The sequence below is a fragment of the Amphiura filiformis genome, chromosome 7 (assembly GCF_039555335.1).
Source record: "Amphiura filiformis chromosome 7, Afil_fr2py, whole genome shotgun sequence".
Taxonomy (NCBI): Eukaryota; Metazoa; Echinodermata; class Ophiuroidea; order Amphilepidida; family Amphiuridae; genus Amphiura; species Amphiura filiformis.
The window spans coordinates 27,895,176-27,917,625 of NC_092634.1; the positions used below are offsets into that span (position 1 = coordinate 27,895,176).

The 22,450-nt window shown below is 36.9% G+C and overlaps 2 protein-coding genes across 2 annotated transcripts; one reads left to right on the forward strand and one right to left on the reverse strand.

Annotated features, from left to right (window-relative positions):
• Positions 1-419: 419 nt before the first annotated feature.
• Positions 420-16,087, reverse strand: LOC140156962 (uncharacterized). Its single transcript, XM_072180009.1, has 5 exons — positions 15,770-16,087; positions 10,392-10,507; positions 8,526-8,685; positions 6,382-6,531; positions 420-2,297 (listed from the first exon to the last, which is right to left on the reverse strand). Exons 1-5 carry the CDS (start codon positions 15,840-15,842, stop codon positions 1,426-1,428), a joined length of 1,371 nt encoding a protein of 456 aa, XP_072036110.1. The 5' UTR covers positions 15,843-16,087; the 3' UTR covers positions 420-1,425.
• Positions 16,088-17,381: 1,294 nt separating this feature from the next.
• On the forward strand, positions 17,382-22,164 carry LOC140156964 (metabotropic glutamate receptor 3-like). The gene is made up of 2 exons (XM_072180011.1): positions 17,382-19,284; positions 20,044-22,164. Exons 1-2 carry the CDS (start codon positions 17,413-17,415, stop codon positions 20,752-20,754), a joined length of 2,583 nt encoding a protein of 860 aa, XP_072036112.1. The 5' UTR covers positions 17,382-17,412; the 3' UTR covers positions 20,755-22,164.
• The last annotated feature ends 286 nt before the right edge of the window (positions 22,165-22,450 follow it).

Consider the following 22,450-nt stretch of genomic DNA (forward strand, 5'->3'; position numbering starts at 1 on the left):
AGGATCACAAACCTATGAAATTTGGCGTAGCTTGTGAGACATCCAATATGGGAGAGAGCTGGGGGAATTACTGGGGCCTGATGGGGGCAGCTGTTTTCCGGCAATTTTCGCCAATTTCAAAAAACACCACCAAGATTATTTTGTGAATGGAATTTGGGAAAGAAAGAAAGAAAGAAAGAAAGAAAGAAAGAAAGAAAGAAAGAAAGAAAGAAAGAAAGAAAGAAAGAAAGAAAGAAAGAAAGAAAGAAAGAAAGAAAGAAAGAAAGAGGGAGAAAGGGGGAGAAGCTGGGAGAGAGAAGGAGGGGGAAAGAATGAAAAAGAAAGAAAGAAGACAGAAAAAGAGGGAAGAAAGAAAGAAAAGAGAAAGAGAGAAAAAAAAACCAGACAACCACAGAGCGCGAAATAGGTTGGCTCTCAACGCGATTATAGATAGATATTTTATTGCTATGCCAAAATAATACATATATAACAATACTTGTCATAGATATATTTTTAAATTAATAAGTTATTTTTAATAATTTAATAAGTTTAATGACATGGCGGAGCCGTCCAAAAGGCCAAAGGAGGCCAGAGGTTGCCAACTCCTTCCTCCTTACATTACTTTCCAAACATATAAGACCAAAGTATAAGAGGACAGAAGTACAGAACACATACATATATGCCGGCAAACATTTGCAATTACAACCACATAACTTTAAACATGCCATTATAGTAGATTATTAAGGACAGCAAGTATTTTAAAATAAATATGAAGCATTTAAAATTATTTGAAAATGAGTACCTTATACTCATAAAGCTTTAATAAATCTAATATTAATTTATATTTTAAATATATCAGTAGAACTTGAATTTTTGATTTCATGAGATATTTTGTTTCATAAAATGGGACCCGAGGATCGTATTCCTCTGGATAAGAAACCCGTTTTATTTATAACCAACTAGTAATCTTTCTATCTTCTTGTATTTATAGTATGAACATTCATTCTTTTCATCAAATAACATTCAAATAAAGTTGGTAATAACTTGACGGAATGCTTATACATAAAGATTAAAAGATAATAATTATACATGTCAGAAATAGTGAGAATCTTTAGACTTTTGAAAAGTGGAGCTGAATGAGACCTAAAATCACTCTTAGAAATGTTTCTTGCGGGCGCACACCACTAAATAATCGCCCCATTGAAATACGTGTTAAAACACCAGTTTTCTTTGCTCGTTGTGAGGCCCTTTCGGCGCGTTTTGAGATATTTTATGATAACCAGTCGATTGCAAATTAATGAAAGTTTAACATATGTTTCAATGTATGGGTAGTCTTCCACCTCGTTTTCCCGGTATATAGGACCCCCTAAACCGAGGCCTCACTGTTTTTCACATGCTCTCAAAATTGCAAACGTGTTTCTGCCCATTTTTTAATAAGCGGAACAATTAATTTGCCGGCCCAGTCGTTGTTTCATTCTCCGGCTCACCCGTTGGGACAGATGTTGGCTGAGACGTTGGAGCATACGTTGGCTGATACATTGAAGCAGATGTTGGCTGAGACGTTGGAGTAGACGTTGGCTGAGACGTTGGAGCAGATGTTGGCTGAGACGTTGGAGCAGATGTTGGCTGAGACGTTGGTGCATACGTTGGCTGATACGTTGAAGCAGATGTTGGCTGAGACGTTGGATCAGATGTTGGTTGAGACGTGGGAGCAGTTGTTGGCTGAAACGTTGGAGGAGCAGATGTTGGCTGAGACGTTGATGCAGACGTTGGCTGAGATGTGGGAGCAGATGTTGGCTGAGACGTGGGAGCAGATGTTGGCTGAGACGTGGGAGCAGATGTTGGCTGAGACGTGGGAGCAGATGTTGGCTGAGACGTTGGCTGAAACGTTGGAGGAGCAGATGTTGGCTGAGACGTTGAAGCAGATGTTGGCTGAGACGTGGGAGCAGATGTTGGCTGAGACGTTGGCTGAAACGTTGGAGGAGCAGATGTTGGCTGAGACGTTGAAGCAGATGTTGGCTGAGACGTTGGAGCAGATGTTGGTTGAGACGTTGGAGCAGATGTTGGCTGAGACGTGGGAGCAGATGTTGGCTGAGACGTTGGAGCATTCGTTGTCGTAGACGTTGGATCTCTGACCTCAATCATGCTGGGGTTACCAATGCAGCCGTTGGTAGCATGTGATAGCTTCACTCGTATGAATCCATCTTGAGGTATTGGACCGACAAGTACCGTTGTGTTCTGGTATACTTCGGTGAAGGAAAGTATTTGTGATTTTGCAATTCCACTTTCCGTTTCCGTTACGTTTTCTTCAGTGAAAGCTGTTACAGCGGAAGATATAAGAATAATCATTTTAGTAGTGTTTAAAAGGTTTTGATATGGTATACAGAGACCAAATTTAAGAGGCTTGTAGAGTCTTCATTTATGTATATTTTATGCAGCTTATGCATTTTGTGCATCCAATCGTCATCTATACTAATAAAATAATGAGCTATATGGGTGTGTGTGTGGGGGGGTGGTGTCTGTCTGTCAGGCTATACGTTTCTCCGCGCTTCGAAGAATCGAGCCGATATTTAGTTAGTAACTAGGTAGTAACTGCTATCAAATTCGTTACCATTATTGTTCACTACAGACATGTATGTATGTAAATATGTGTGATATAAGAGCTGTTAAATTACGGGGTAGCGGTAGCATTAAGCAGTGGACTTCGGGTATATATATATAAATGCGCATTTATAAATGCGCACGTGACATCTACAAGTCGCCATACCGTGTTCAACGATGTAAGGTACCCGGATGTACACAAATTCCACACGCAAAAGTATAGGCAAAAATGACAGGTTACAAGGAAAACCGTTTTTGCAAAATAGTGGCATTGATTGCAAAGTGCACAATAATTTGACCCGAAACATAAACTCTTTATTTGGATTTTCCATCACGGAAAAAAAAAAAAATTAATGACGGAAAAGCTAGATATAGCTGATTTAAAAACTTATATTTCATTATTTCCGTGCTAAATGGGCGTGGCAATTGGCCACATTGATGACGAAATGTGACTCTTACTGGCATTAAGGTCAGAACTGAGTAGCTGCCCATAATGTTATTTGATAATTTTTGCGCGTGATGATAGGAAACTTAGAGGGCTGTCATTTTCTTCGGAAGGAATGGGTCATGGATTTATTTATTTGGGAGTCAAGATAAGTATTCCCCCCCCCCCCCCATAGTGCCACCACTGAACATACCCCTGACCCTAATTTTAACTCTAATTTTAACGTAAATTGACGAAACTGTAACTTTAGCCCTTTTCGGAATAATGATCCTCTCGAACTAATAGATTGTTCCCGCCAATAAGTATCAAAATGGAAAAAAAAAATTCAAAATGTGATTTTAAGCACCTTTTTGTGTCCCCCATGCTAAATCGGTAATCTGTACACCCTCTGACGTACAATTTAGAGTATAAACACGTAGATGACTGTACATGATCTAATCATCCCGGCTGGAAGATGTTGACGAAGACTCGTATACTATACATCACACTCATACGTTATATGACAATTTGACGTACAATGACGTATGTTAATCATGGTTTATTGGGCTAGTATCGTATGGTGAGTTCGATCGTCATACACATTATTGCCATGGTATATTGTAAATGTATACGTCAATTTTGTTCAGTTTGGTTCAAACGGCTTATAAAGTTTTACTTTACACGGAAGGGGAAACTTAGCAAAAAACAACTAATTTATGAGTGTAAAAGGGGGAGGGTGGGGTTTTGTCCAGCCAAAAGGGGGAACAAAAATAAATTTATAAAATTATAAGTAAGGCGAAGAAAAACAGAAACCGTGTTCTACGGGCGGACGGACCTTACATCTGTAAATAATTAATTTGCAATTTGAGAAAAAAAAATATAAAAAAATCAATAAATCAATAAAAAATAAATAAAAATTAGTTATGTTTCTACATGGAGGAGGGGGTGCTGTGCAATAATCATGATCCTTCGATATCCATGATTTATCCTTGCAAATTTATAGCATCGAACCTCCAGCCAATGTTCCTTGCCAGTGCTAGCAACGAAACAAGGTCACAATTGTAGCCACTCCCTCAATGGTCGCCATTTCAGTGATTGACAGTGATGTAATGCAAAGATGGCGCTAGCCATCTGGTCACGTGCGCATTTGTAAAAGCGCATTTATATATACGAGGGGCAGTCAGTATGTTTTAAGAGTTGACTCGTGACGTCATTTGTGGATTGTTTTCATGGCATTTCTCAATGGTTACATAAACACTGTACCTTTGTCTTTCAAACAACACGTGTAAAAATTATGTCGCACACACGATTACGTAACAGCATTAGCATAAAATCAATGGTCTAGAGTCACCTGGTGAAATTGAGTCGTTTTTGTTAAGGGAAATAAGAGGCTGAAATGAGGTATTGTTGTATTTTCTATATTTTCTCGGGAATTAAAGTATGGAGAATGCCGCCTTTTGGAACAGTAATAGAACACAACTACCAGTTTATTTAACCATGTTTGTTGGGCTGTAAAGGTTTTAGTTTATTAAAAATGCGTGGTCAAATGTGTCTTATTTTTGACAAAAACAAGGTTTTTCTTTCTATAAAAATCTTGATATTGCCAAAAATAGCAAACGTGGAAATTTAAATTTTTTTGCCAGTTCTGTTGACTAATCTCCAAACATTAAAACGGGAATCTCCCTAGAAAATATTTGAATCCGTGATTAAAATATAACCGTTATTCTACCATTGTTACATTTATACAAAAAGTAGTGGTACAGAGAGAGAGGCCATCGTTTGAATGAGAAATTTATTTTAAAACTTTTCTGTTCATTTCAGGTTGAGATCATCCATAAAAATTCATATGAATATTTAAATTCAAATTTTCATAGCATTTTGTAATATTTTAGGCCCTATTTACATGGAATTTTGCCATTTTCGTGCATTTCCACCATGTTGTATCGGTCATCCTACCTACGCATGCGCAGATTATTGCACTGAGTACCAGCTCTCACACGTGACCAGTCATTAAATTTTAGTCTGTTTCATTTTGGAGATAATTAATATCATTTGTAATAACTGCTTTTTCATTTTCGCCATTTTTGCAGAATAATTTTGCTTCCATTCAAGCCCTAAAGTTGTTGAAGTTTCCAGACGTCTCATTTTCACCCAAGTTTAATGCTAAGTATCATATTTTACCAAATGCAAACTGAGGACCTAGTGTTTATTCCTGCCTAAAACTAGCCATATGCACCTTGTACTTTTGCTGCTCTCGGACATTTTAAACACGTGTTTTTTCTGTAATTTAAAAGGCCCGCCTTTTTGCGTGATTTGGCAGTGTCCCTAGTCTGTTGATTTTATGCTCATGCTGTTACGTAATCATGTGTATGATATAATTTTTACATGTGTTGTTTGAAAGACAAAGGTACAGTGTTTATGTTATCATTGAGAAATGCCATGAAAACAATCCACATATGACGTCACGAGTCAACTCTTAAAACATACTGACTGCCCCTCGTATAACCGAAGTCTACTGTTAATTTCCCCAGTTTTACTGTTTTTCATTTGACAACCGATTTGTAGTAATTTTCAAGGCATGTGACCTTTTGACCTTTTCTTATTGCTGGTATTGCTGCAGTTCAAATATATGCAGCAAGACGAGCATTTTAACACAACGGAAGTGCTTCATAGTCAGTGGCGACGCTAGATAGGGGGTAAAGGGATGCAATACCCCCACCCAATGAACAATTTTGTCGGCAAAAATTAACTGTTGTCGTAAAAACCATGTGATTGTCGGCAAATAGCAAGAGTCGTATAAAAGATTAATTTGTTACGACATTGTGCTGTTGTTACGTAATAGACCTATTGTGAATGTTATAGTAGTTACTATTAAAAATATATCGAACACAATTTTGACTCCTACGGCCCCCACACACACTTTTTAGATTCTTCGCCGTCCTGGCCGTCGGCAAAACATGCTGTACACCCCCCCCCCCCCATCATAATGGTCTAGCGACGCCCCTGTCCATAGTGATACACATACCCCTTAATATTTAGCAACTCAAATGCAATCGATATTTAGGGGTGGTGCAATAAATATGCGTACCCTCGGGGTGGTGAATTATAGGGGAGATTTTTTGCAGGCCAAAATGGGGGCGAGCATTTTTGGCAGATTGAAAAAAAAGCGATTAAAAAGTCTTTTCGTCCCACCCTAATATACTTACCCCAACCAAAATTACTGCAAGCTCAATTCCAAACATTTGAAAAATATTCAAGGTATCAGACATTTATCTTAGCCTAAATAAGGTATACTTGTTTGGGGGGTTTTGTGGGAACGGACCACATAATCGATTTTAAAAGATTACAACCCGCACAAACATATTGAAAATACTTACTAACATTCACGGGACCTGGTCCTATTTTTTCTACGGGAATTTCTGCATATGTTGAGATGATATAGTTAATATTATATTCAGACACGTTCACCTGTCTGCGTTTTCTGCCCATCGTACAAGGTTTTCCAAATGCACCAAGTTTGAGTCGTACTGGAAGTATAGTAAAAGAATTCACACACCTTTAGTAAGGGTTCAATGTTTGAAGGTCAAATAAAAAAACACCGCAGTGACTTATAGTGCGATACGCACAGGCAACAACGCCTAGACGTTGATCCACAAGCCTCAGCACACTTTACAGGTTGTCGCTGACTTGGTTGTAGCTAATTCCATAAACCATTTAACAAAATCACAGGGACTTTGCAGCTTCAAGAGCACACACCCTAGACATTCCACAAATGACCATCGCAACCAGGATCAGCTCCCCGAGTTTCGTACGGGTTACAACGAGACACCCATCAGCAAATTCCTTGTCCGGTCCAGGGGAATTTCAGGGGGAATATACATCCATTATTAGTTGCATATCGGCCAGGGGACTAGAGTTGCCCTCCCTCGGCTCGAAATATCAGGACAGCATTTACCAAAGGTTGTCATGTGTAACTTAACTTTATAACTTACTTTTATAACTTACTTTATTTATAATGTGCATTTTCCTGTGGCTACAAAGCGCAACAACAACATAACCCCCCCCACCAAAAAAACACATCAACAGCAAAACATGATACAGAAAACAAAGGCAACAATATTATGGACAAAGATTTGTCTTGAGCATAGTTTTGAATGATTCAAGAGTAGCAGCGTTTCTGATATGAAACGATAAGATGTATCGTCCTTTGCCCAGTTTTAACCACAATTGCCATAATTCGTCGGCTTCAATCCATAATGGTGTAACGTGATTTTTTGTCATTGTTTTTATTTTGCACATAATTATGATTGTTTTAAATTGATGATGTTCTCTTTCATTAAGTCTCAGCAGCCAAAATTAGCTAATTAATTAACAATTAATTAATTAATTAAACTTTTCAAGGTGGCATATCCGCCCTAAGCAGTAAAAATACTAAGAAATATCGGCAAAATGCAAAACATTGCACGTCGTACTGGCGTATCACCTCCTTTCATTCCATAGTGGCGTAAGGTCATCTTACCCTACTCCATAGTGGCGTAAGGTCGTCTTACGCTACTATGGAATGATACAGTATAAATTAAAACACCATAAGGATTACACAGCGATCGAGGTGATTGTGTTTCGTGTGTTTTCCATATTGACGTTCTAGCTCGTTGCCAGTAATAATAAGTATTTCTTTTAAAGTTATGTAAAGATAAAATCTATTTTATTTTACTACAAAAATTTCATATCAAGTACAAAATAATAATGAATGTCTGATTTACACAACTCGATTTTATATTGGCATTCTTCAACCGGATTTTCAGGAAAAGTTGTTTATTCGCGGTGCCGCACCTATGGAATGAAGCCAATTGATTTTGGTGTATTTTAGCTTTAAAAATTTGCATTTTGTTTGCGCGCGTCGCGTTCATTTGTGCCGATAAAGTTATTTTAGTAGCGGGTCAGTAGAACGACTTGGAAATTTTGCGGAAATCCCTGTCCTTGTCCTTTCAAATAGTACGGATTTAAAATGTATAATGTTTCTTTATATCCAGCGATGGCTAATTTTCGCGCCATGGGTAGACCATCAAGAAGGGACCTCGAGTACGTTGCATGACAATCCACGCCATCTGAGCGTGGTAATAATGCTTAACTCCAGATGTTGGCCTTTTGGATGGACTAGCTATTATAGGAATTAAATGGAAAGTTACATTACCTCCCAGTAAAAACAAAACGTTTTACAGAAAACGTTTAAATTTCGTGTTATATAATACAAAGGGTATAAAACGTTTTCAGAAAACATTTGTGATGCAAAAACATTATTTTGACATAAACAAAACGTTATTAAGAGTTTACAAAATGTTTTGCAAAAAATGTTCCAAAATTTGGTAATAATATGTTGACAACAGTTTTGTAAATGTAGTCGTAGTATAAAACGTGTTGAGCAAAACCTAACACGTTTATAACGTTTGGTTATTAGTACTATTTTTGGATACACATCCTGTTTATTATTGATTTTCCATGATCATTAATCGTTACTTACCAATTACAATTTTGAAGCAGAATGAACATAGACCTGTTCTAGTTGGTACGTCACTATACGAAACACCAGATCGGTAATCACCACTAGGAGGGCAGTGTGGGATGGACCATGGGAAGTATTGGCCCGTTTTCGACCGTACACATTGTTTGATTTCAGCACTCTGAAATAGAAATTGGTGTTGAAATGATTTCGTTTATTTTGTAACATTAAACTGAACTGGTTGTAAGCGTTTTTTCCCGTACCCACCTACCTTACTCGCACCTTACCCCTTGCACTAATATTTCCAAGGACCTGAAAAATGCGAAATATCCTCGGTGTGTCGGTGCGTTGTCATGTCAAGTGCTCAAAAGGTCGGTAATACCAAACAAATGTTAAAACGGTTAACGCTGTGAGGACGTAAGCTATAGAGGGGGTAATAAGGTATAAGATTTCATTTTTCGACGTTTAAGGAGGTTTCCGCATTGAGGACTCGTGTGTGGGTCGAAACTACTTCTTTTCATTCATAAATTAAAGGCAGTCCTTCTAAGTTTCATTCTGGAAAATATGACCATTATTTTTACATCAATTTCAATAATGCCCATGTGTTTTCTATGGGTAACTTACGTTACTAAGGGAAACATACGTTACCATTAGATAGACAGGAGTACTGCAAGCTCTTTTGTTGACAATGCATATACTAATTGTTTTGGCATAAAACAATGCAATGTCGCTTTTAGTTCAAAAAGACATTTTGTTAAAGGGGAATTGATTGCCTCAAAAAAAGAGTTGAGCGTATTTTCTGTAATGCCCCTTTCCGAAGTACCTATAATACATGGTGGCGTTATAAGAAAACATTACACGGATAGACGGTAGTATTTGTTTTAGTAGGGTGTTAAAGTTAATGGTAACGTATGTTTCTGTCACGTATGTTACATTTTAACTTCAAAATGCCCGACATATATGTTGGAAATGCGTTTATGAAATAATATTAATAATGTCTATCAAGTACACCTGCGGATATAATTTGCTCAACAGTTTATATATAGTCACATTTTCGTTTTAATCATGCACTCCATGGTAACGTATGTTACATTTCTTAACCATTTCTTACATTTCTTAACGGTGTGAATCTTTGAATTTCCTAGGATTTCATCTCAAATACATAAATCATGTGGACCTGAAAACATTATTATCATATAACTTGCATGATAAACCGTATATTTAAGGACACTTTGGTTCAATTTCAGTGTTTGCAACGACTAAGGTACGTGTTAACATATCGGGGTAACGTAGGTTTCACAAAACCATGGCATTTAAATTTTTGCTGCTTTGTATCAGTATATATTGTTACTTCAAATACGAGCCATGTTCCAACTGAATGCACGTCTGGTTAAGAATGAGCAACATTAAATATCAAAAATATTCAAGTACTGCCAATTTATCAGTTTTAGATCGTTAAGGTCCTCGTTAAGCACAGGACCTCGGTGTGTCGATGTGCTGTTATGTTGGAGTCCTCGAAAGTAATGCAAAGCAAACGCATAATCAATCACCCTCACCAACCCACTCAAATTGCACGCATCACCACACGCTACCCCTTCCACCCCATCGCACTCAACACAAATTGATCGTCAGGTTGATCGGTAAATGTGAACCTTTACACAAATTACACACGTAAACGGCGTAACATATGAAGCGGAGTTCCATTTCGCTGATTGAAATCACACCATGAAAAGCTAACTGGTCACCTAATTTGATATACCAAGCCGTGTAGCATCGCGTCCTCCTGGTGCTAACCTCTGGTCTTTTCACGCGACAAATTGGTCTCGCGCGACTGCGCAGCAGGTAAAGAACCTGGAAGCAAGTTAGTGTAATTAAAGAACAACTTACATTTAGAAGTGTATCTTCCAGTCTCCTCTTGTGTTTTACTTGCTCAGAGCAGTCTAAGTGACCGTCGCAACCAGGTGATGTATATTCATACGATTTCAAGACAACATCAGAACATGCTAAATTTTAACAAAACATAAAAATCTTACATATTCATGAGCTAATCCTGCCAAAAAACAAAAAAAGTAGGTAATGGTGAATCTAACGGACGAGGACACAAAACACATCAAGGATCAATAAATGATACAAGAGGATACCTTGAATATATGAACGACTTGAAAGAAAAAAAAGCAAGGTACACCAACTTGACGTGGGGGAACAAGTAAAATACAGACTAGACAGAACGAGGGGGGGGGGCAAAATAGGCATTGGAAGAGTACTAGAACAAGCGATGAAAATCACTGAGCACATAAGAAGACAAAAACCAAACAACCAATGTAGGCCTAAAAACAGGCAAAGATCGGTGCCGAGTGCCAAGGTTTAATGGCCAAAAATTGCCAATTCCAGAACCCACAGAGGTGTCAGGAAAACAGTACAAAAGTACACTGGAGTGATGAAAATCACTGTGTACATAGTCGACAAACATAACCTAACAGATATCAACCGACGTTTCGAGCAGATACACTGCTCTTCTTCAGGGACAGACGACAAAATATTAAATTAAACAACGAAAACTACACGCTGTAGTTTAAAACCAAATACAAGACAAAAACTGAAGGCAAGTAAAAGGTAGCAAACAAGACAAGCCCAGAGCAACTATAAGCTATTATGTCTTTACTGTAAGAGAGCATGTTCACTACTAAAAGTAAATATTTTTGTAAAAGATGGAAATGAAAGTTGAGAATAACTCAAAAGCATCCGAATACATTAGCATGATATCACTTTTAGCTGTTTAAGCCTAAAATTTGGTTGTACATGATGTTTTGTTTGCAAAACTAATAAATGATCCCATCAAACAACCGTGCATGGTTTTTGGTGAACATTTATAAGAGTAGAACATAACAAAACTAATGTTCTAATTTTCTCAAAAATGTTTAAAATGTCGGATACGTCAGTATTTGATTAATGAGTAGTCAGCAGGTGATGTTAATGAGAGCAGATGTTATGTTATGTGACGTAAATATAAAAGTGCAAAAGACATTAGCTTCAAGTGAAAACAGTCCCCACGTATCATCCAGTTGGAATTAATTTCATATAAGAATCATCTTATAATCTAGTAATTTAGTAATAGGCGAGGAGAAAATTAACATGGAATAAATCTTCCTATTGTAAAGTTATACCTATTGAAACACATTTTGTATCTCAGTATTGTTAAGTTCCATTATAATTTCTGGACAAGACCTGTGTTGGGATACGTTATATACCTCTCAATGACGAAAAACAAAATGATATTATGCGCACTTGCGCATCACGAGTCCCCACACAACAAAGTTACAGGTAAGAGACCGGGTTTAGACCTGTCCGTATATAGCGACGCGTAGGCACACCTTTCAACACTTCAGGTAAAGAAATGGATTGCGAGTCACAATCATATTATAAGCAAATTGTTTAGTTTAAATGTAATAAAGTGCAAAGCGATGATACCGATTTGCTTAAACCCGGTCTATTCCTTATAGTACATGGCGCTGTGTAGTGCTTTTTAATTTTGCCTTGCTAAATTATCGGAACTAATGATATTTTGCATCCTTACACCTTAAATGATAAAACTAAATTGGTTCCAGTTTTTTTTTCTATGCCCCCTCCCCCAACTTCCAACGAGGGGCCGATGGTCATAATGTGGCTCATATTTAACGTTGTTTTGTTCTATTATGTTAATATATAGGCCCCCTACCTCAAATTATTCTCTTATTGGTAGGAAATAAATTCAATTGTCATATCGCACTACGGTGCTTGCCCGGGGTGCTTGGTTCAGGAGTTATCGAGTCGCAGGTTAAACGTCAAATATCTCACAGGAAATGTGAACCAATTCTAGTTTTGTCATTTGAGGTGAAAGGATGTCAGCACACACGGGCTCCACTAAATGTAGCAAACCCCAAACACACGGCACCATACACATCGTCATCATCCCTATATCTTCGTGTCAAAAATTGCCGTGATGGTACAGCGAATCCTCTCTTCTTTCAACAGCTACGCATCGCGATTTTCTATAGTTTCTATATTCTACACATTATTACGATTTGTGCATGCTCTAGTACCCCATATGATGTTTCTATTACAAGAAAATTGATTTGTTTTCAGGTAAAACCAGGGTTTTGTTTCCAGTACACTCACTCGAAAAGCAATATACTAATTAGCGGGGCCTTGCAGCTTGCTGTGGATATCTTTTAAGTAAAAATTTTGAAATCCAAAGTATAAATTGTGATATATTTAATTTTGAGAATTACAATTAATACTTTATAGGTATAAAGGAACACGTTTAGCCCATTCAGTTAAGTTCCAGGTGCAAGCCCTATAACACAATGCATATGTAAACTTTCTTTATCTGTGTCAATAATAGAATATTGATTTCAAAGGAGTATTGAGCTGTATGTATAAAATATTTATAATACAGGGTGTTGAAACTGTGCCATATTCTACTTTTGAAACTCTTTAATGGCCATGGCGGCTAGTTTCTCCCGGAATTTCGTCCAATTCGTCGATTAATAGCCCGCTTATAATAACAAACAATACAGGCCCGGCGCAAGGGATTTATAAGTGTTGAGGCGCTAGAAATACACTATCCAATTCTAGCGTAGCGAGCTTAGCGAGCGGAGCGTGTAACGGCAAAAACATTTTTTGGATGCGCTTAGAGGCCATTTCCTGTTGTTTTTTAAACAAAACTGCGGATATTCTAGGCTTAAGTTAACACCAAAATAAGGTCCCGGTTGCGCGAGAATCACGGAAAAGAAAAACTCACTCTATTATAATTTCCCCAATTTTTCAGATATTATTTATTCATCCTTTTTGTTATTGTCAAGTAAGTTTCACCTCTGAATCTTAAAAGCAACTTAACTTATGAGCGCAAGATGACGGGGGTGTCAAGAGTGGCTAACCATCAAAATATCGCACAATAGTTGAGCACAAGCACAAGTTATTTTAATTTTTTTCTTTATTACTTTTAATTTTTCTCTTATTTTTTCATGGTTGAACTTATTGCACAAAAGAAATATATTGACAAATTAAATATTGTCCACTAAAAATAAATCAGTTTTAGAGCTTCTGACTCTTGGTGATAACAAATAAAGGAAGATGGTCATTAGAGAAGCACACGTTTTTGGTGATGGCGTTTCTGCACGCTGTATCTCCTGTCATGTCTTCATGCATTTATGCCTTTTTATTTGTTGAATTGATCCCTGACACTTAGCAAGTATGAAACTGCAAAGGTCATCCAAGGTCAAAGGTCAGGTAAAATTTAAAATTGATCTGATCATGCTGTAAATGAGGGAAAACAATCCCTGACACTTCCACAAGTATAAAACTGCAAAGGTCATCTGAGGTCAAAGGTCAGGTCAGATTTAAAGTTGCTCCGATCGGCCTAGGCCTATACCACAATATGCTGCCGAAGTCACTTGGTTAAGCTATGGTGCGGTAACCGCTCTAGTTTTACACTATTAGTGTGTACAATTTTCTTGGAAAAAGTTTGAATTATTTTTAAACTGGACCATTTTCCACTAACATTACTTTTTTTTAAAGATGAGCATTGAGCACCAGTAAATTATTTTGCCCATGCATGTATTAATTTAACCTGCCCATTGCACCAAAATGGCCACCATTATTATGTAAATAATTGTGCTTAAAAATATCCATACCATACAAAATTGATTTAAGTTCCGTTAATACAACTTTTAATAGTTCAAGAATAAATATCAAAGAGCAATTTCCACACAAAACCTGAACGCATATCGCGCATTTATGGAGCCCATAAAATTCAAGTTAAAATCTTGATTTGAAATAAATTCACTTTTACTGTAAGTCAAGAGTCGTGGGAAAATTCCCTTGCATAAGCATTGATAGCGGCCCTAACAAAAGGTTCTCACCATGGTTGTTCATCACAATATGAACCAAAATATTATTGATAAGGCTGAAAGTCAAGACATGTTATCTGTTCATACTCCCTGTTCATGGTCTATTATTCATGTTCAAAGCAGAAATAATGTTAAACGAACTGGAAATAGTTTGTGCAATCTACATACAGAGAATACGTGTGAATTTGTGGTGACAACATTTTCTTTGATACGATTTCGGTCATGACGGAGGGCATATTATCAGTTTCCCTTCAAAAATGGCGTTGTTTTGTTATCAGTGAATCTATAATTTAAACAGTTAAACTTCGCCAAAAGTATGAATTGTTTTTGTATTATTTGGCCCGAGCAGAACTATAATAGTATTGAGTAGCATTGGTCTACATTAGGCTTACTATGACTAATAAATAGCATCATTATTTTGTAAGTAGATACAATTTTGGTAATGACGGAGGGAATATTATCAGTTTCTCTTCAAATGACATTGTTTTGTTATCAGTGAATCTATAATCTAAACTATGAATTGTTTTCGTATTATTTGGACCGAGCAGAACTAATTATTACTATAGTAGTGTTTATTTTGTTTTTTCTTAAACCAAACTTGGTCGGATCAATCCTGCTGATCCGAGCCGTGGCTACGCGCCTGAAATAGGTCTACCCGTAATAAAGCTATCCATCAATTTTAAAGCTGAAATAGCAAAATGAAGCCCAATTTTGTTTTGCAAACTTTGATAATTGTCCACATTTGTTGCCACGGTGACCCTTTGAATGAAAAAGATGCATAGGCCTACTTAAAAGTTGCATCTATTCACTAATTGAAAATCTTGCTCGAGTGCCTGTTGATCACTGCTATTATAGGTCACATTTTTAAAACGTTGTATATGCAAAAACACTACAACAACTTTTTTAGTGTTCATTTTTTTAAATTGCTTCTAAATAGGAGAATATTCTTTCTTTTTTTTTTCTTTGCTCAAAACTGGTGCGGCGATCGCCTGACCTGTCGCATAGGTTGCGCCGGCCCTGCAATATTATAACAGCCACATGGATAATAGAAACTAATCACACTACAGGAAATTAGTATGATATTGTGACCTTCAGAGTCGAAAATATTTTGCTTAATGTGGCCCATACACGATTAATGTTATTGATCAATATTGGGGACCCTAGATGCAGGAGTGGGTACAAAATCTTCCAATGTACGTTTAAACACAATGGTAGATTTTGTAGCCACTCTTGTATCAAGGGTCTTTGATATTGATCAATAAATTGAACGTGTATGGGCCGCATTTGTCTTAAGCCGTTTCTCCTGTATATCACATCCAATAATAATACAACTTGTACATAATGGAGTGTCAAATAAAGTGATCTAATACTACTTACGTGTACTCTCACAAGCGCGTAGCAACATCAAAGTTACACCCGCAAATGTTAAGAAGTAACGTATACACCACATGTTGGAATACGCAGTCAGAGTGACAAACGACAAGCATAGTGCAGTTTCGTCCACTGTAAATTCACCGTGACCTTTCCAGCCATAAACCCGCTTTAGTGAAATTAAACCGAGATATGCAGTACTAAACCATTATAGTAATCGATTGTCCAATGCAAATTTTTTACCACATGATAATATTAATCCAATGAGCGCTCGAATTGTCCGTTATGGTCGACTAATCTTTGTAGCGTTGGGATGTTGATGACGCCCACTTGCCCAATTACACTGAAATGTACTGAATTTAGAGAACTCGTGGCGCTCACCACCTGAAGCAGTCCTGCTTAAAATAGATCACCCTCAATTACATAAACACTAGCTTTGTTACTTCTCACTTGACGAGGGCGTTTGCTGCATAGGTTGCCCTGTTTAGGATGACGATGTTATGCACATTGAATACAGCCTAATATTATTTTTAGAGTTTAATGACTGAATATGATTTTGTTGTAGTGCAAATGACAATAATCAATTCAAGCGTTTTTTTTTTTTTCAACGGAACAAAAGTGAGGGCATTGTGATGACAAAAATTAAAGTGCATGGAAGGGAGAGCCGACGATCGACGATTTTGACCTTTTGTAATGTAGATACACATTTTTCCCCATAAGACCTTAATATTTTAGGTCTTTTTGGAAAAGAAATGTATACCTTTAATACGATAAGTCAGAATTTTGAATTGATCGTCGGCTTTTCCTCCCAGCTATATATTTAAATTTATAAATTTTACTCCGAGGACTGTTAAATGTCAAAAATATCCATTATTAATAATTTACCAAAAAATACTGTGCAAAGGTGGATGACCGAACTCTTAACCGGCGTCATTGAATTTTTACGGAGAAAAACAAGTTAATGTTATTATTGTGCAGTTAGACGCCATACCAATACGGAAAAAATCAAGTAACTAAAAATGCATGCTTTATAAATTAGTATTAATTGCAAAATGAAATTCCGAACTGAACTAAATCATTTTAAAGCAGCCTCTAACATTGTCAATAGCATGGTAATCAATGTGTTTCACATAGGTGGTTATAGTTATATTAACCATATGTTGCATGTGATTGTTTAAAGCTAGATTAGGAACGCAACCATGATATACCATTCAGCAAATTGCTAGTCTCTCATGTATGCTAAAAACAAAAAGTATTCAAAATTATTTTTGAAATGCAAATTTTCTGTTACAATGTTGTTTGATGCTCAAAAATATTATTATTTTAATTTGAACAATGCTGAATGAAAGTGGAAAATACCCCTCGCATTACTACTGCGACAAGCAGTTGTATTACCTTTTTTACCTTTTCATGCTCAATTAATTTGACCTTGGCTCTGTAAAACTAACAATACTATTATTTGAACGCTTGAATAACTGTTCAATACAAATTGAGTGATTATTTACACAATAACAATAACAGAAATTTGAAATACTATTGTGATTGAGCCACCTGCTAAAAGTGTCACCATGACTCATATCAACATAATTACTATATTATTTTGTAGCATCTTCCCTATTTCAGCATAATGTTCACTTTGATACACAGCTATGGAAAACATGCTTAATTTTATAATCAAAACGATTGTACTTGTATTCGTAATCTCTTTGACTTACTTCTATACGATTAAAGCTAGTCATGTCAAGCCAAGTGGCCAGTACTACCATCGTGGTGACTTTGTCATCGCTGGTATATTCGACAACTTGCACAACGAAGGGTGTTCAGGGACCGACAACAAGGGAATGGACACATTACAACGAATCGAAGCGATGGTGTTTGCAATAGATACGGTGAATAAGAGAAATGACATCCTAGAGAATGTAACATTGGGTTACGATATTATCTACACATGCGGAAGCTGGACTACGGCAATGGCTCTTACGTTAACCAAACTCATGGAGTATGGACAATGTACAAATAGTAACGATTCCAGCATCACAAACGATGCGAAACTTTTAGGGGTAATTGGTGCCGAGTGGAGTTCTATCACCACGAAAATTTGTCCACTTTATAACACATTGCATTTGCCAACTTTAAGTGTTTTGTCTTCCAGCGACGAACTATCAGATACGGAAAACTTTCCGTACTTTCTACGACTTGTTCCTCCTGATAGATACCAGATTCAGGCGATTATTGATATCGTAGAGAATTTCAACTGGACGTCCGTATCGTTTGTATATACGGACGACAGCTACGGACGGAATGCGATAAAATCGTTTAAAAGTTCTAATCACAGCATCTGCATTGCTGAGGAATATGGGATAAGTAAAAGCACGCGTGATTCGATGTACGACGACATAGTTCGTAAAATAGTGAGCCACGATAACAGCCGGGTTGTAATTTTGTTCACTCATGAACCGTACGCTAGAAAGTTCTTACAAGCGATGACTAAACTGAAAGCGTTTGGAAAGCTCCAGTTGATTGGTAGTGATGGATGGGCAGCTGGTGTTGGAGATATCAAAGAGTATCTGAATGTAACATCAGGTATGATAAAACTGCGCTTTGTTGACGAACCGGTGATGGCCTTCCAGCGGTACTTTGATAATACGATAAATAGCATCGGTGAAAGTGGCAACCCTTGGCTGATGGAATTTGCATCAGATACAGCGTTGATAAATACAGCAACAGAAACAAAAGTGTCAAATATAATGGATGGAGTACTAACTTATGCCTACGCTCTAGAATCTCTGATTGGAGGAAAGTGTACTGAACGAAGCAGACAATGTATAGAGCAAGTTAAAGAAACATTTGATGGCACGAATTTATTTGAAATCATGATAAAATTGAATTTTCGTGGCTACATCAGGCACAATGTGTCTTTTGATTCCTCGGGAGAGGTTGAGGGGAAATACAGTGTTGTGAATCTTCAGTGTAATGATCAGTGTCAATTTGCTGAAATCGGTAGCTGGAATTCTTCGTCCGGATTAACTGTATTTGAGGACTCTATCTTATCATGGAGTGTAGGTCGTGCTGGTGATAAACCTCCCTATTCCTACTGTAAAGGACCGCCAACTTATATCGAATGGAACAATGTGATTGCTATTGTTCTTTTGTGTCTCACCAGTATTGGCTTGATTTGTACCATTATTATCGCGGTTGGTTACGCAATTCACATAAAACATGACCTCATTCGTGTATCAGGACCAGGAATCAGCTATCTAGTGTTATTTGGCGTGTTCATATCGTATCTCAATGTCTTCGCGTTTATTGCAAAACCATCCGCCGTTACTTGTTATCTAACCCGTATTGGTTATATGCTGTGTTTTACGACGGTTATTGCACCACTGCTTGTCCATGCAAACACCATATTTCGCCGATACAGATCTGCAAGGAGGGCCACGAGGATTGCCAGACCCAATTGCCATGATTTTACTAACCAGTGCTCGGAAATTTTCCTCTCCTTGAATTTGATATTAGTTCAGGTAATTCAACATAGTTTTTCAATATTGTAATGTTGTGTTATTTTATTGGAAAAAATACAAACTGTGTTTGATGTAAAAGAAATACAACCCCAAACCCCGACTAGTACACATTTACAACGAGCTAATTAACCCCGAGTTAGTACCATTTTTTTTTCAACATTTGGAGCGATTACCTAATGTGGTGCAACTCTACTAGTCTTATTACAAGACTGCCCTTCCCCAACCCTAAACCTTAACCCTACACACCGTAAACGAGGACTGGACTCAAGTCTAGCAAGTTGCTCCCTATTCGGTATTGTACCAAATTTTTAAAGGTTTCCTGCCATTTTTGGGCACGTGCCAAAATAACCTTTCCTTTTGTATTATTGTGGCAATTTTGATTTTCAGTTCAGAGCCATTTTGCCTTGATGGCAAATTATGCTTCAATATAAAAGTACATAACTTAACATTAAAGCACTTCATGTGTTACTGACGGTTAATAGTAAGGCCTCAAAAAATGTTTGATTGGCGCAACCCAGCCGACTCTAAAAGTAGGCCCGACCCTATATTTTGTTTTGTTTTTAAAGTATAATAATAAAAAAAATAAAGAAATTAAAATAAATTTAAAAAAAGAATAAAGTGCCAATGCCTTTATCGAATGCAAGTTACAGCTTAAAAAGTAAAGCCTAAGCTATTATTCGGCGTTATGCAAATTCACGCCGATATGACCAGTCGAGAATTAAGTTTGTAATTTGTTTATTCATTTTTACTCCACTTCAGGTTTTGATCACGATCACATTCCTGATCGCAACGCCACCAGGTACAGAAGTAGTGGAAGCCATCCCACGGCAACGAGAACTGACATGCAACAAGAACGACACAGAATTAGCCATCTCGCTGACTTACAACGTTCTTCTCATTATTGCATGTAGTATCCATGCCTTTCTGACCAGAAATTTTCCGAAGAATTTCAACGAATCACGTTTTATCGGTTTTAGCGTTTATACTACATTGGTGATTTGGTTGTCTTTCATACCAGCTTATATCAAAGTGCCTTTCGCAGATTTGAAAGTTCTCGTGTTATCAGCAGCCATGATTATTAACGCTAGTATTATACTGATATTTCAGTTTGTAGTTAAGCTTTACGCTGTACTTTACGTAAAAACTGATCTGAATATTTCTGTCCGTAAAAAGCCCACGGAAAAAAGCTGGCCATCAGAAGGTACAAGATCAAGAGTAAGATCAGTGCATCTGTCAAGAGCCAATAATTTACATTCTGGTGGGGAACTAGCGGCCTCCGAGTTGGTAAACAATAACTTGCACCCTCGTCGTAATATAAGAATATACCCGCTTCACTTTCAAGTAAGTGAGGACACGCCAGCAGGCCCACAATACCATGGTAATCCGATTACCGTCAGTGCGGATGTATGTCCCCCTCAGTCACTCACGAGTGACAATCCATTCCGCTCATTTGTGAGTACATGGTTGTAAAAATAAAACTTTTTGATTTCGCTTTTAGATTCACTAATATACAATAAGCCAAATTGGCATTGTAACTTCATGTTTTGGGGAGAATGTTTGGGACACTTTGACCTCTGACATATCGGAGAAATTGCTATAATTATTATTAATTAATTTATTATTAATGTTATCATTAAAAATATTTAAATAATTAATTTATAATTTTTTGGGGGTTTGTTTTCATTCTTGTAAAATATTTTTAGTTATATTTTGTGTGCACAAAAAACAATTTTTCTGAATTTGTCCGATAGGTCAGAGGGCAAAATGTCCCAAAACTGCAAAAACTGTCCCACAATGCATTGCAAACTTCCAATGCCGATATGGCTTATTGTACAGAAGGTTACTTGGGTAATAGAGGCACATCAGATAATTTGACTGATATTGGCATAATTTAGAGATATTTAGCAATAAAAAATTACATAACTGATTAATAAATAATTAAAATACGATATTCCGAGGGCTTAAGGCCAGAGCCATCTTTGTCCAATATTGTTATGTCATTATTCATTTCGCTAACAATTGGACGGTTAATTCTACAAGTGACTTATAAGTGGTTTATATGCTTGCTAATGGTCACTTAAACAGATTAGTTAGACGCAAATGACCATGCATATATCCCGAAATCACTTACACTTATTATGGAGGGCAGAATTAACCGTCCATTTGTTGCCGAAATTAGTAACATGTAATTTCGGACATAAGCCCCCGATTTGATGACAAGAAATCATAGCCTTTGCTGGTACAGGCTGAGGAGATCATTTTGTAAGAAAAGGTAATATTTTTTGATTAAGAGGTATCAAAAGAGGTTCCAAAGAAATAACTCCTCCCAATAAAAAATATTTTGAGAAGGGAGAACTTAGGAAGGGTGGCAAAATATTTCCTCTATTTACTGGTTTTTAAATTTTTCAGATCAATAAAGTGAATAAAGTTATGCGATGAAAATGATTTATAATTTTAAGGGTTTTTTTTAAACCAATTATTAGACAAATACCGATTTCCATACTAAATCAGCAAAAATAAAAAGGTTAAAGTGCAAAGCAGTTTTAACACACCCTATAAGGAACAAACTAAGTCACCGATGGGAATCCAGTCAATAGCTAAAATGAATACTCTTGTATTGTACATTTTATAGGGACTTCCCCGGGTAAGATAACAAGTACTGCGGTTACTCTTACTGGGCTATTCCATTTGATCTCCATTCATCCCTATGGAAGAAATCATCATAATCTCCCACACAGGAGGTTTAGATTTCAAAATGGAGCCACTCATTTAGGTAACCCCATTTGAAAATCACACTGCCTGTGTGGGAGATTAAGACCATGTATTCCATAGGGGTGTATGGATCTCTAAACTGGATGGAATAGCCCATTAGTCATTTGTCTAAAGCGCGCTTCAGACTCCGTATTGTACGTACAATATTGTATGTACAATACTTTTCGTGACGTCAAAAAGTATTACACGTGCAATAAATAGTATGTACCGGGAAAATATATATTTTGCTACAATCATTGGTTGCTTAATTGATACGGAGTTGCCCAATTTCTAAGAGTGGTAAATTTAGTGAGGGCACGGAATGATGAACATCTTTTAATGTCTTCTTGTATTCAACTGTACTTGAATTATTATATAATCAATGGGCACCTTTTTAAAGTTAATAATATTAATA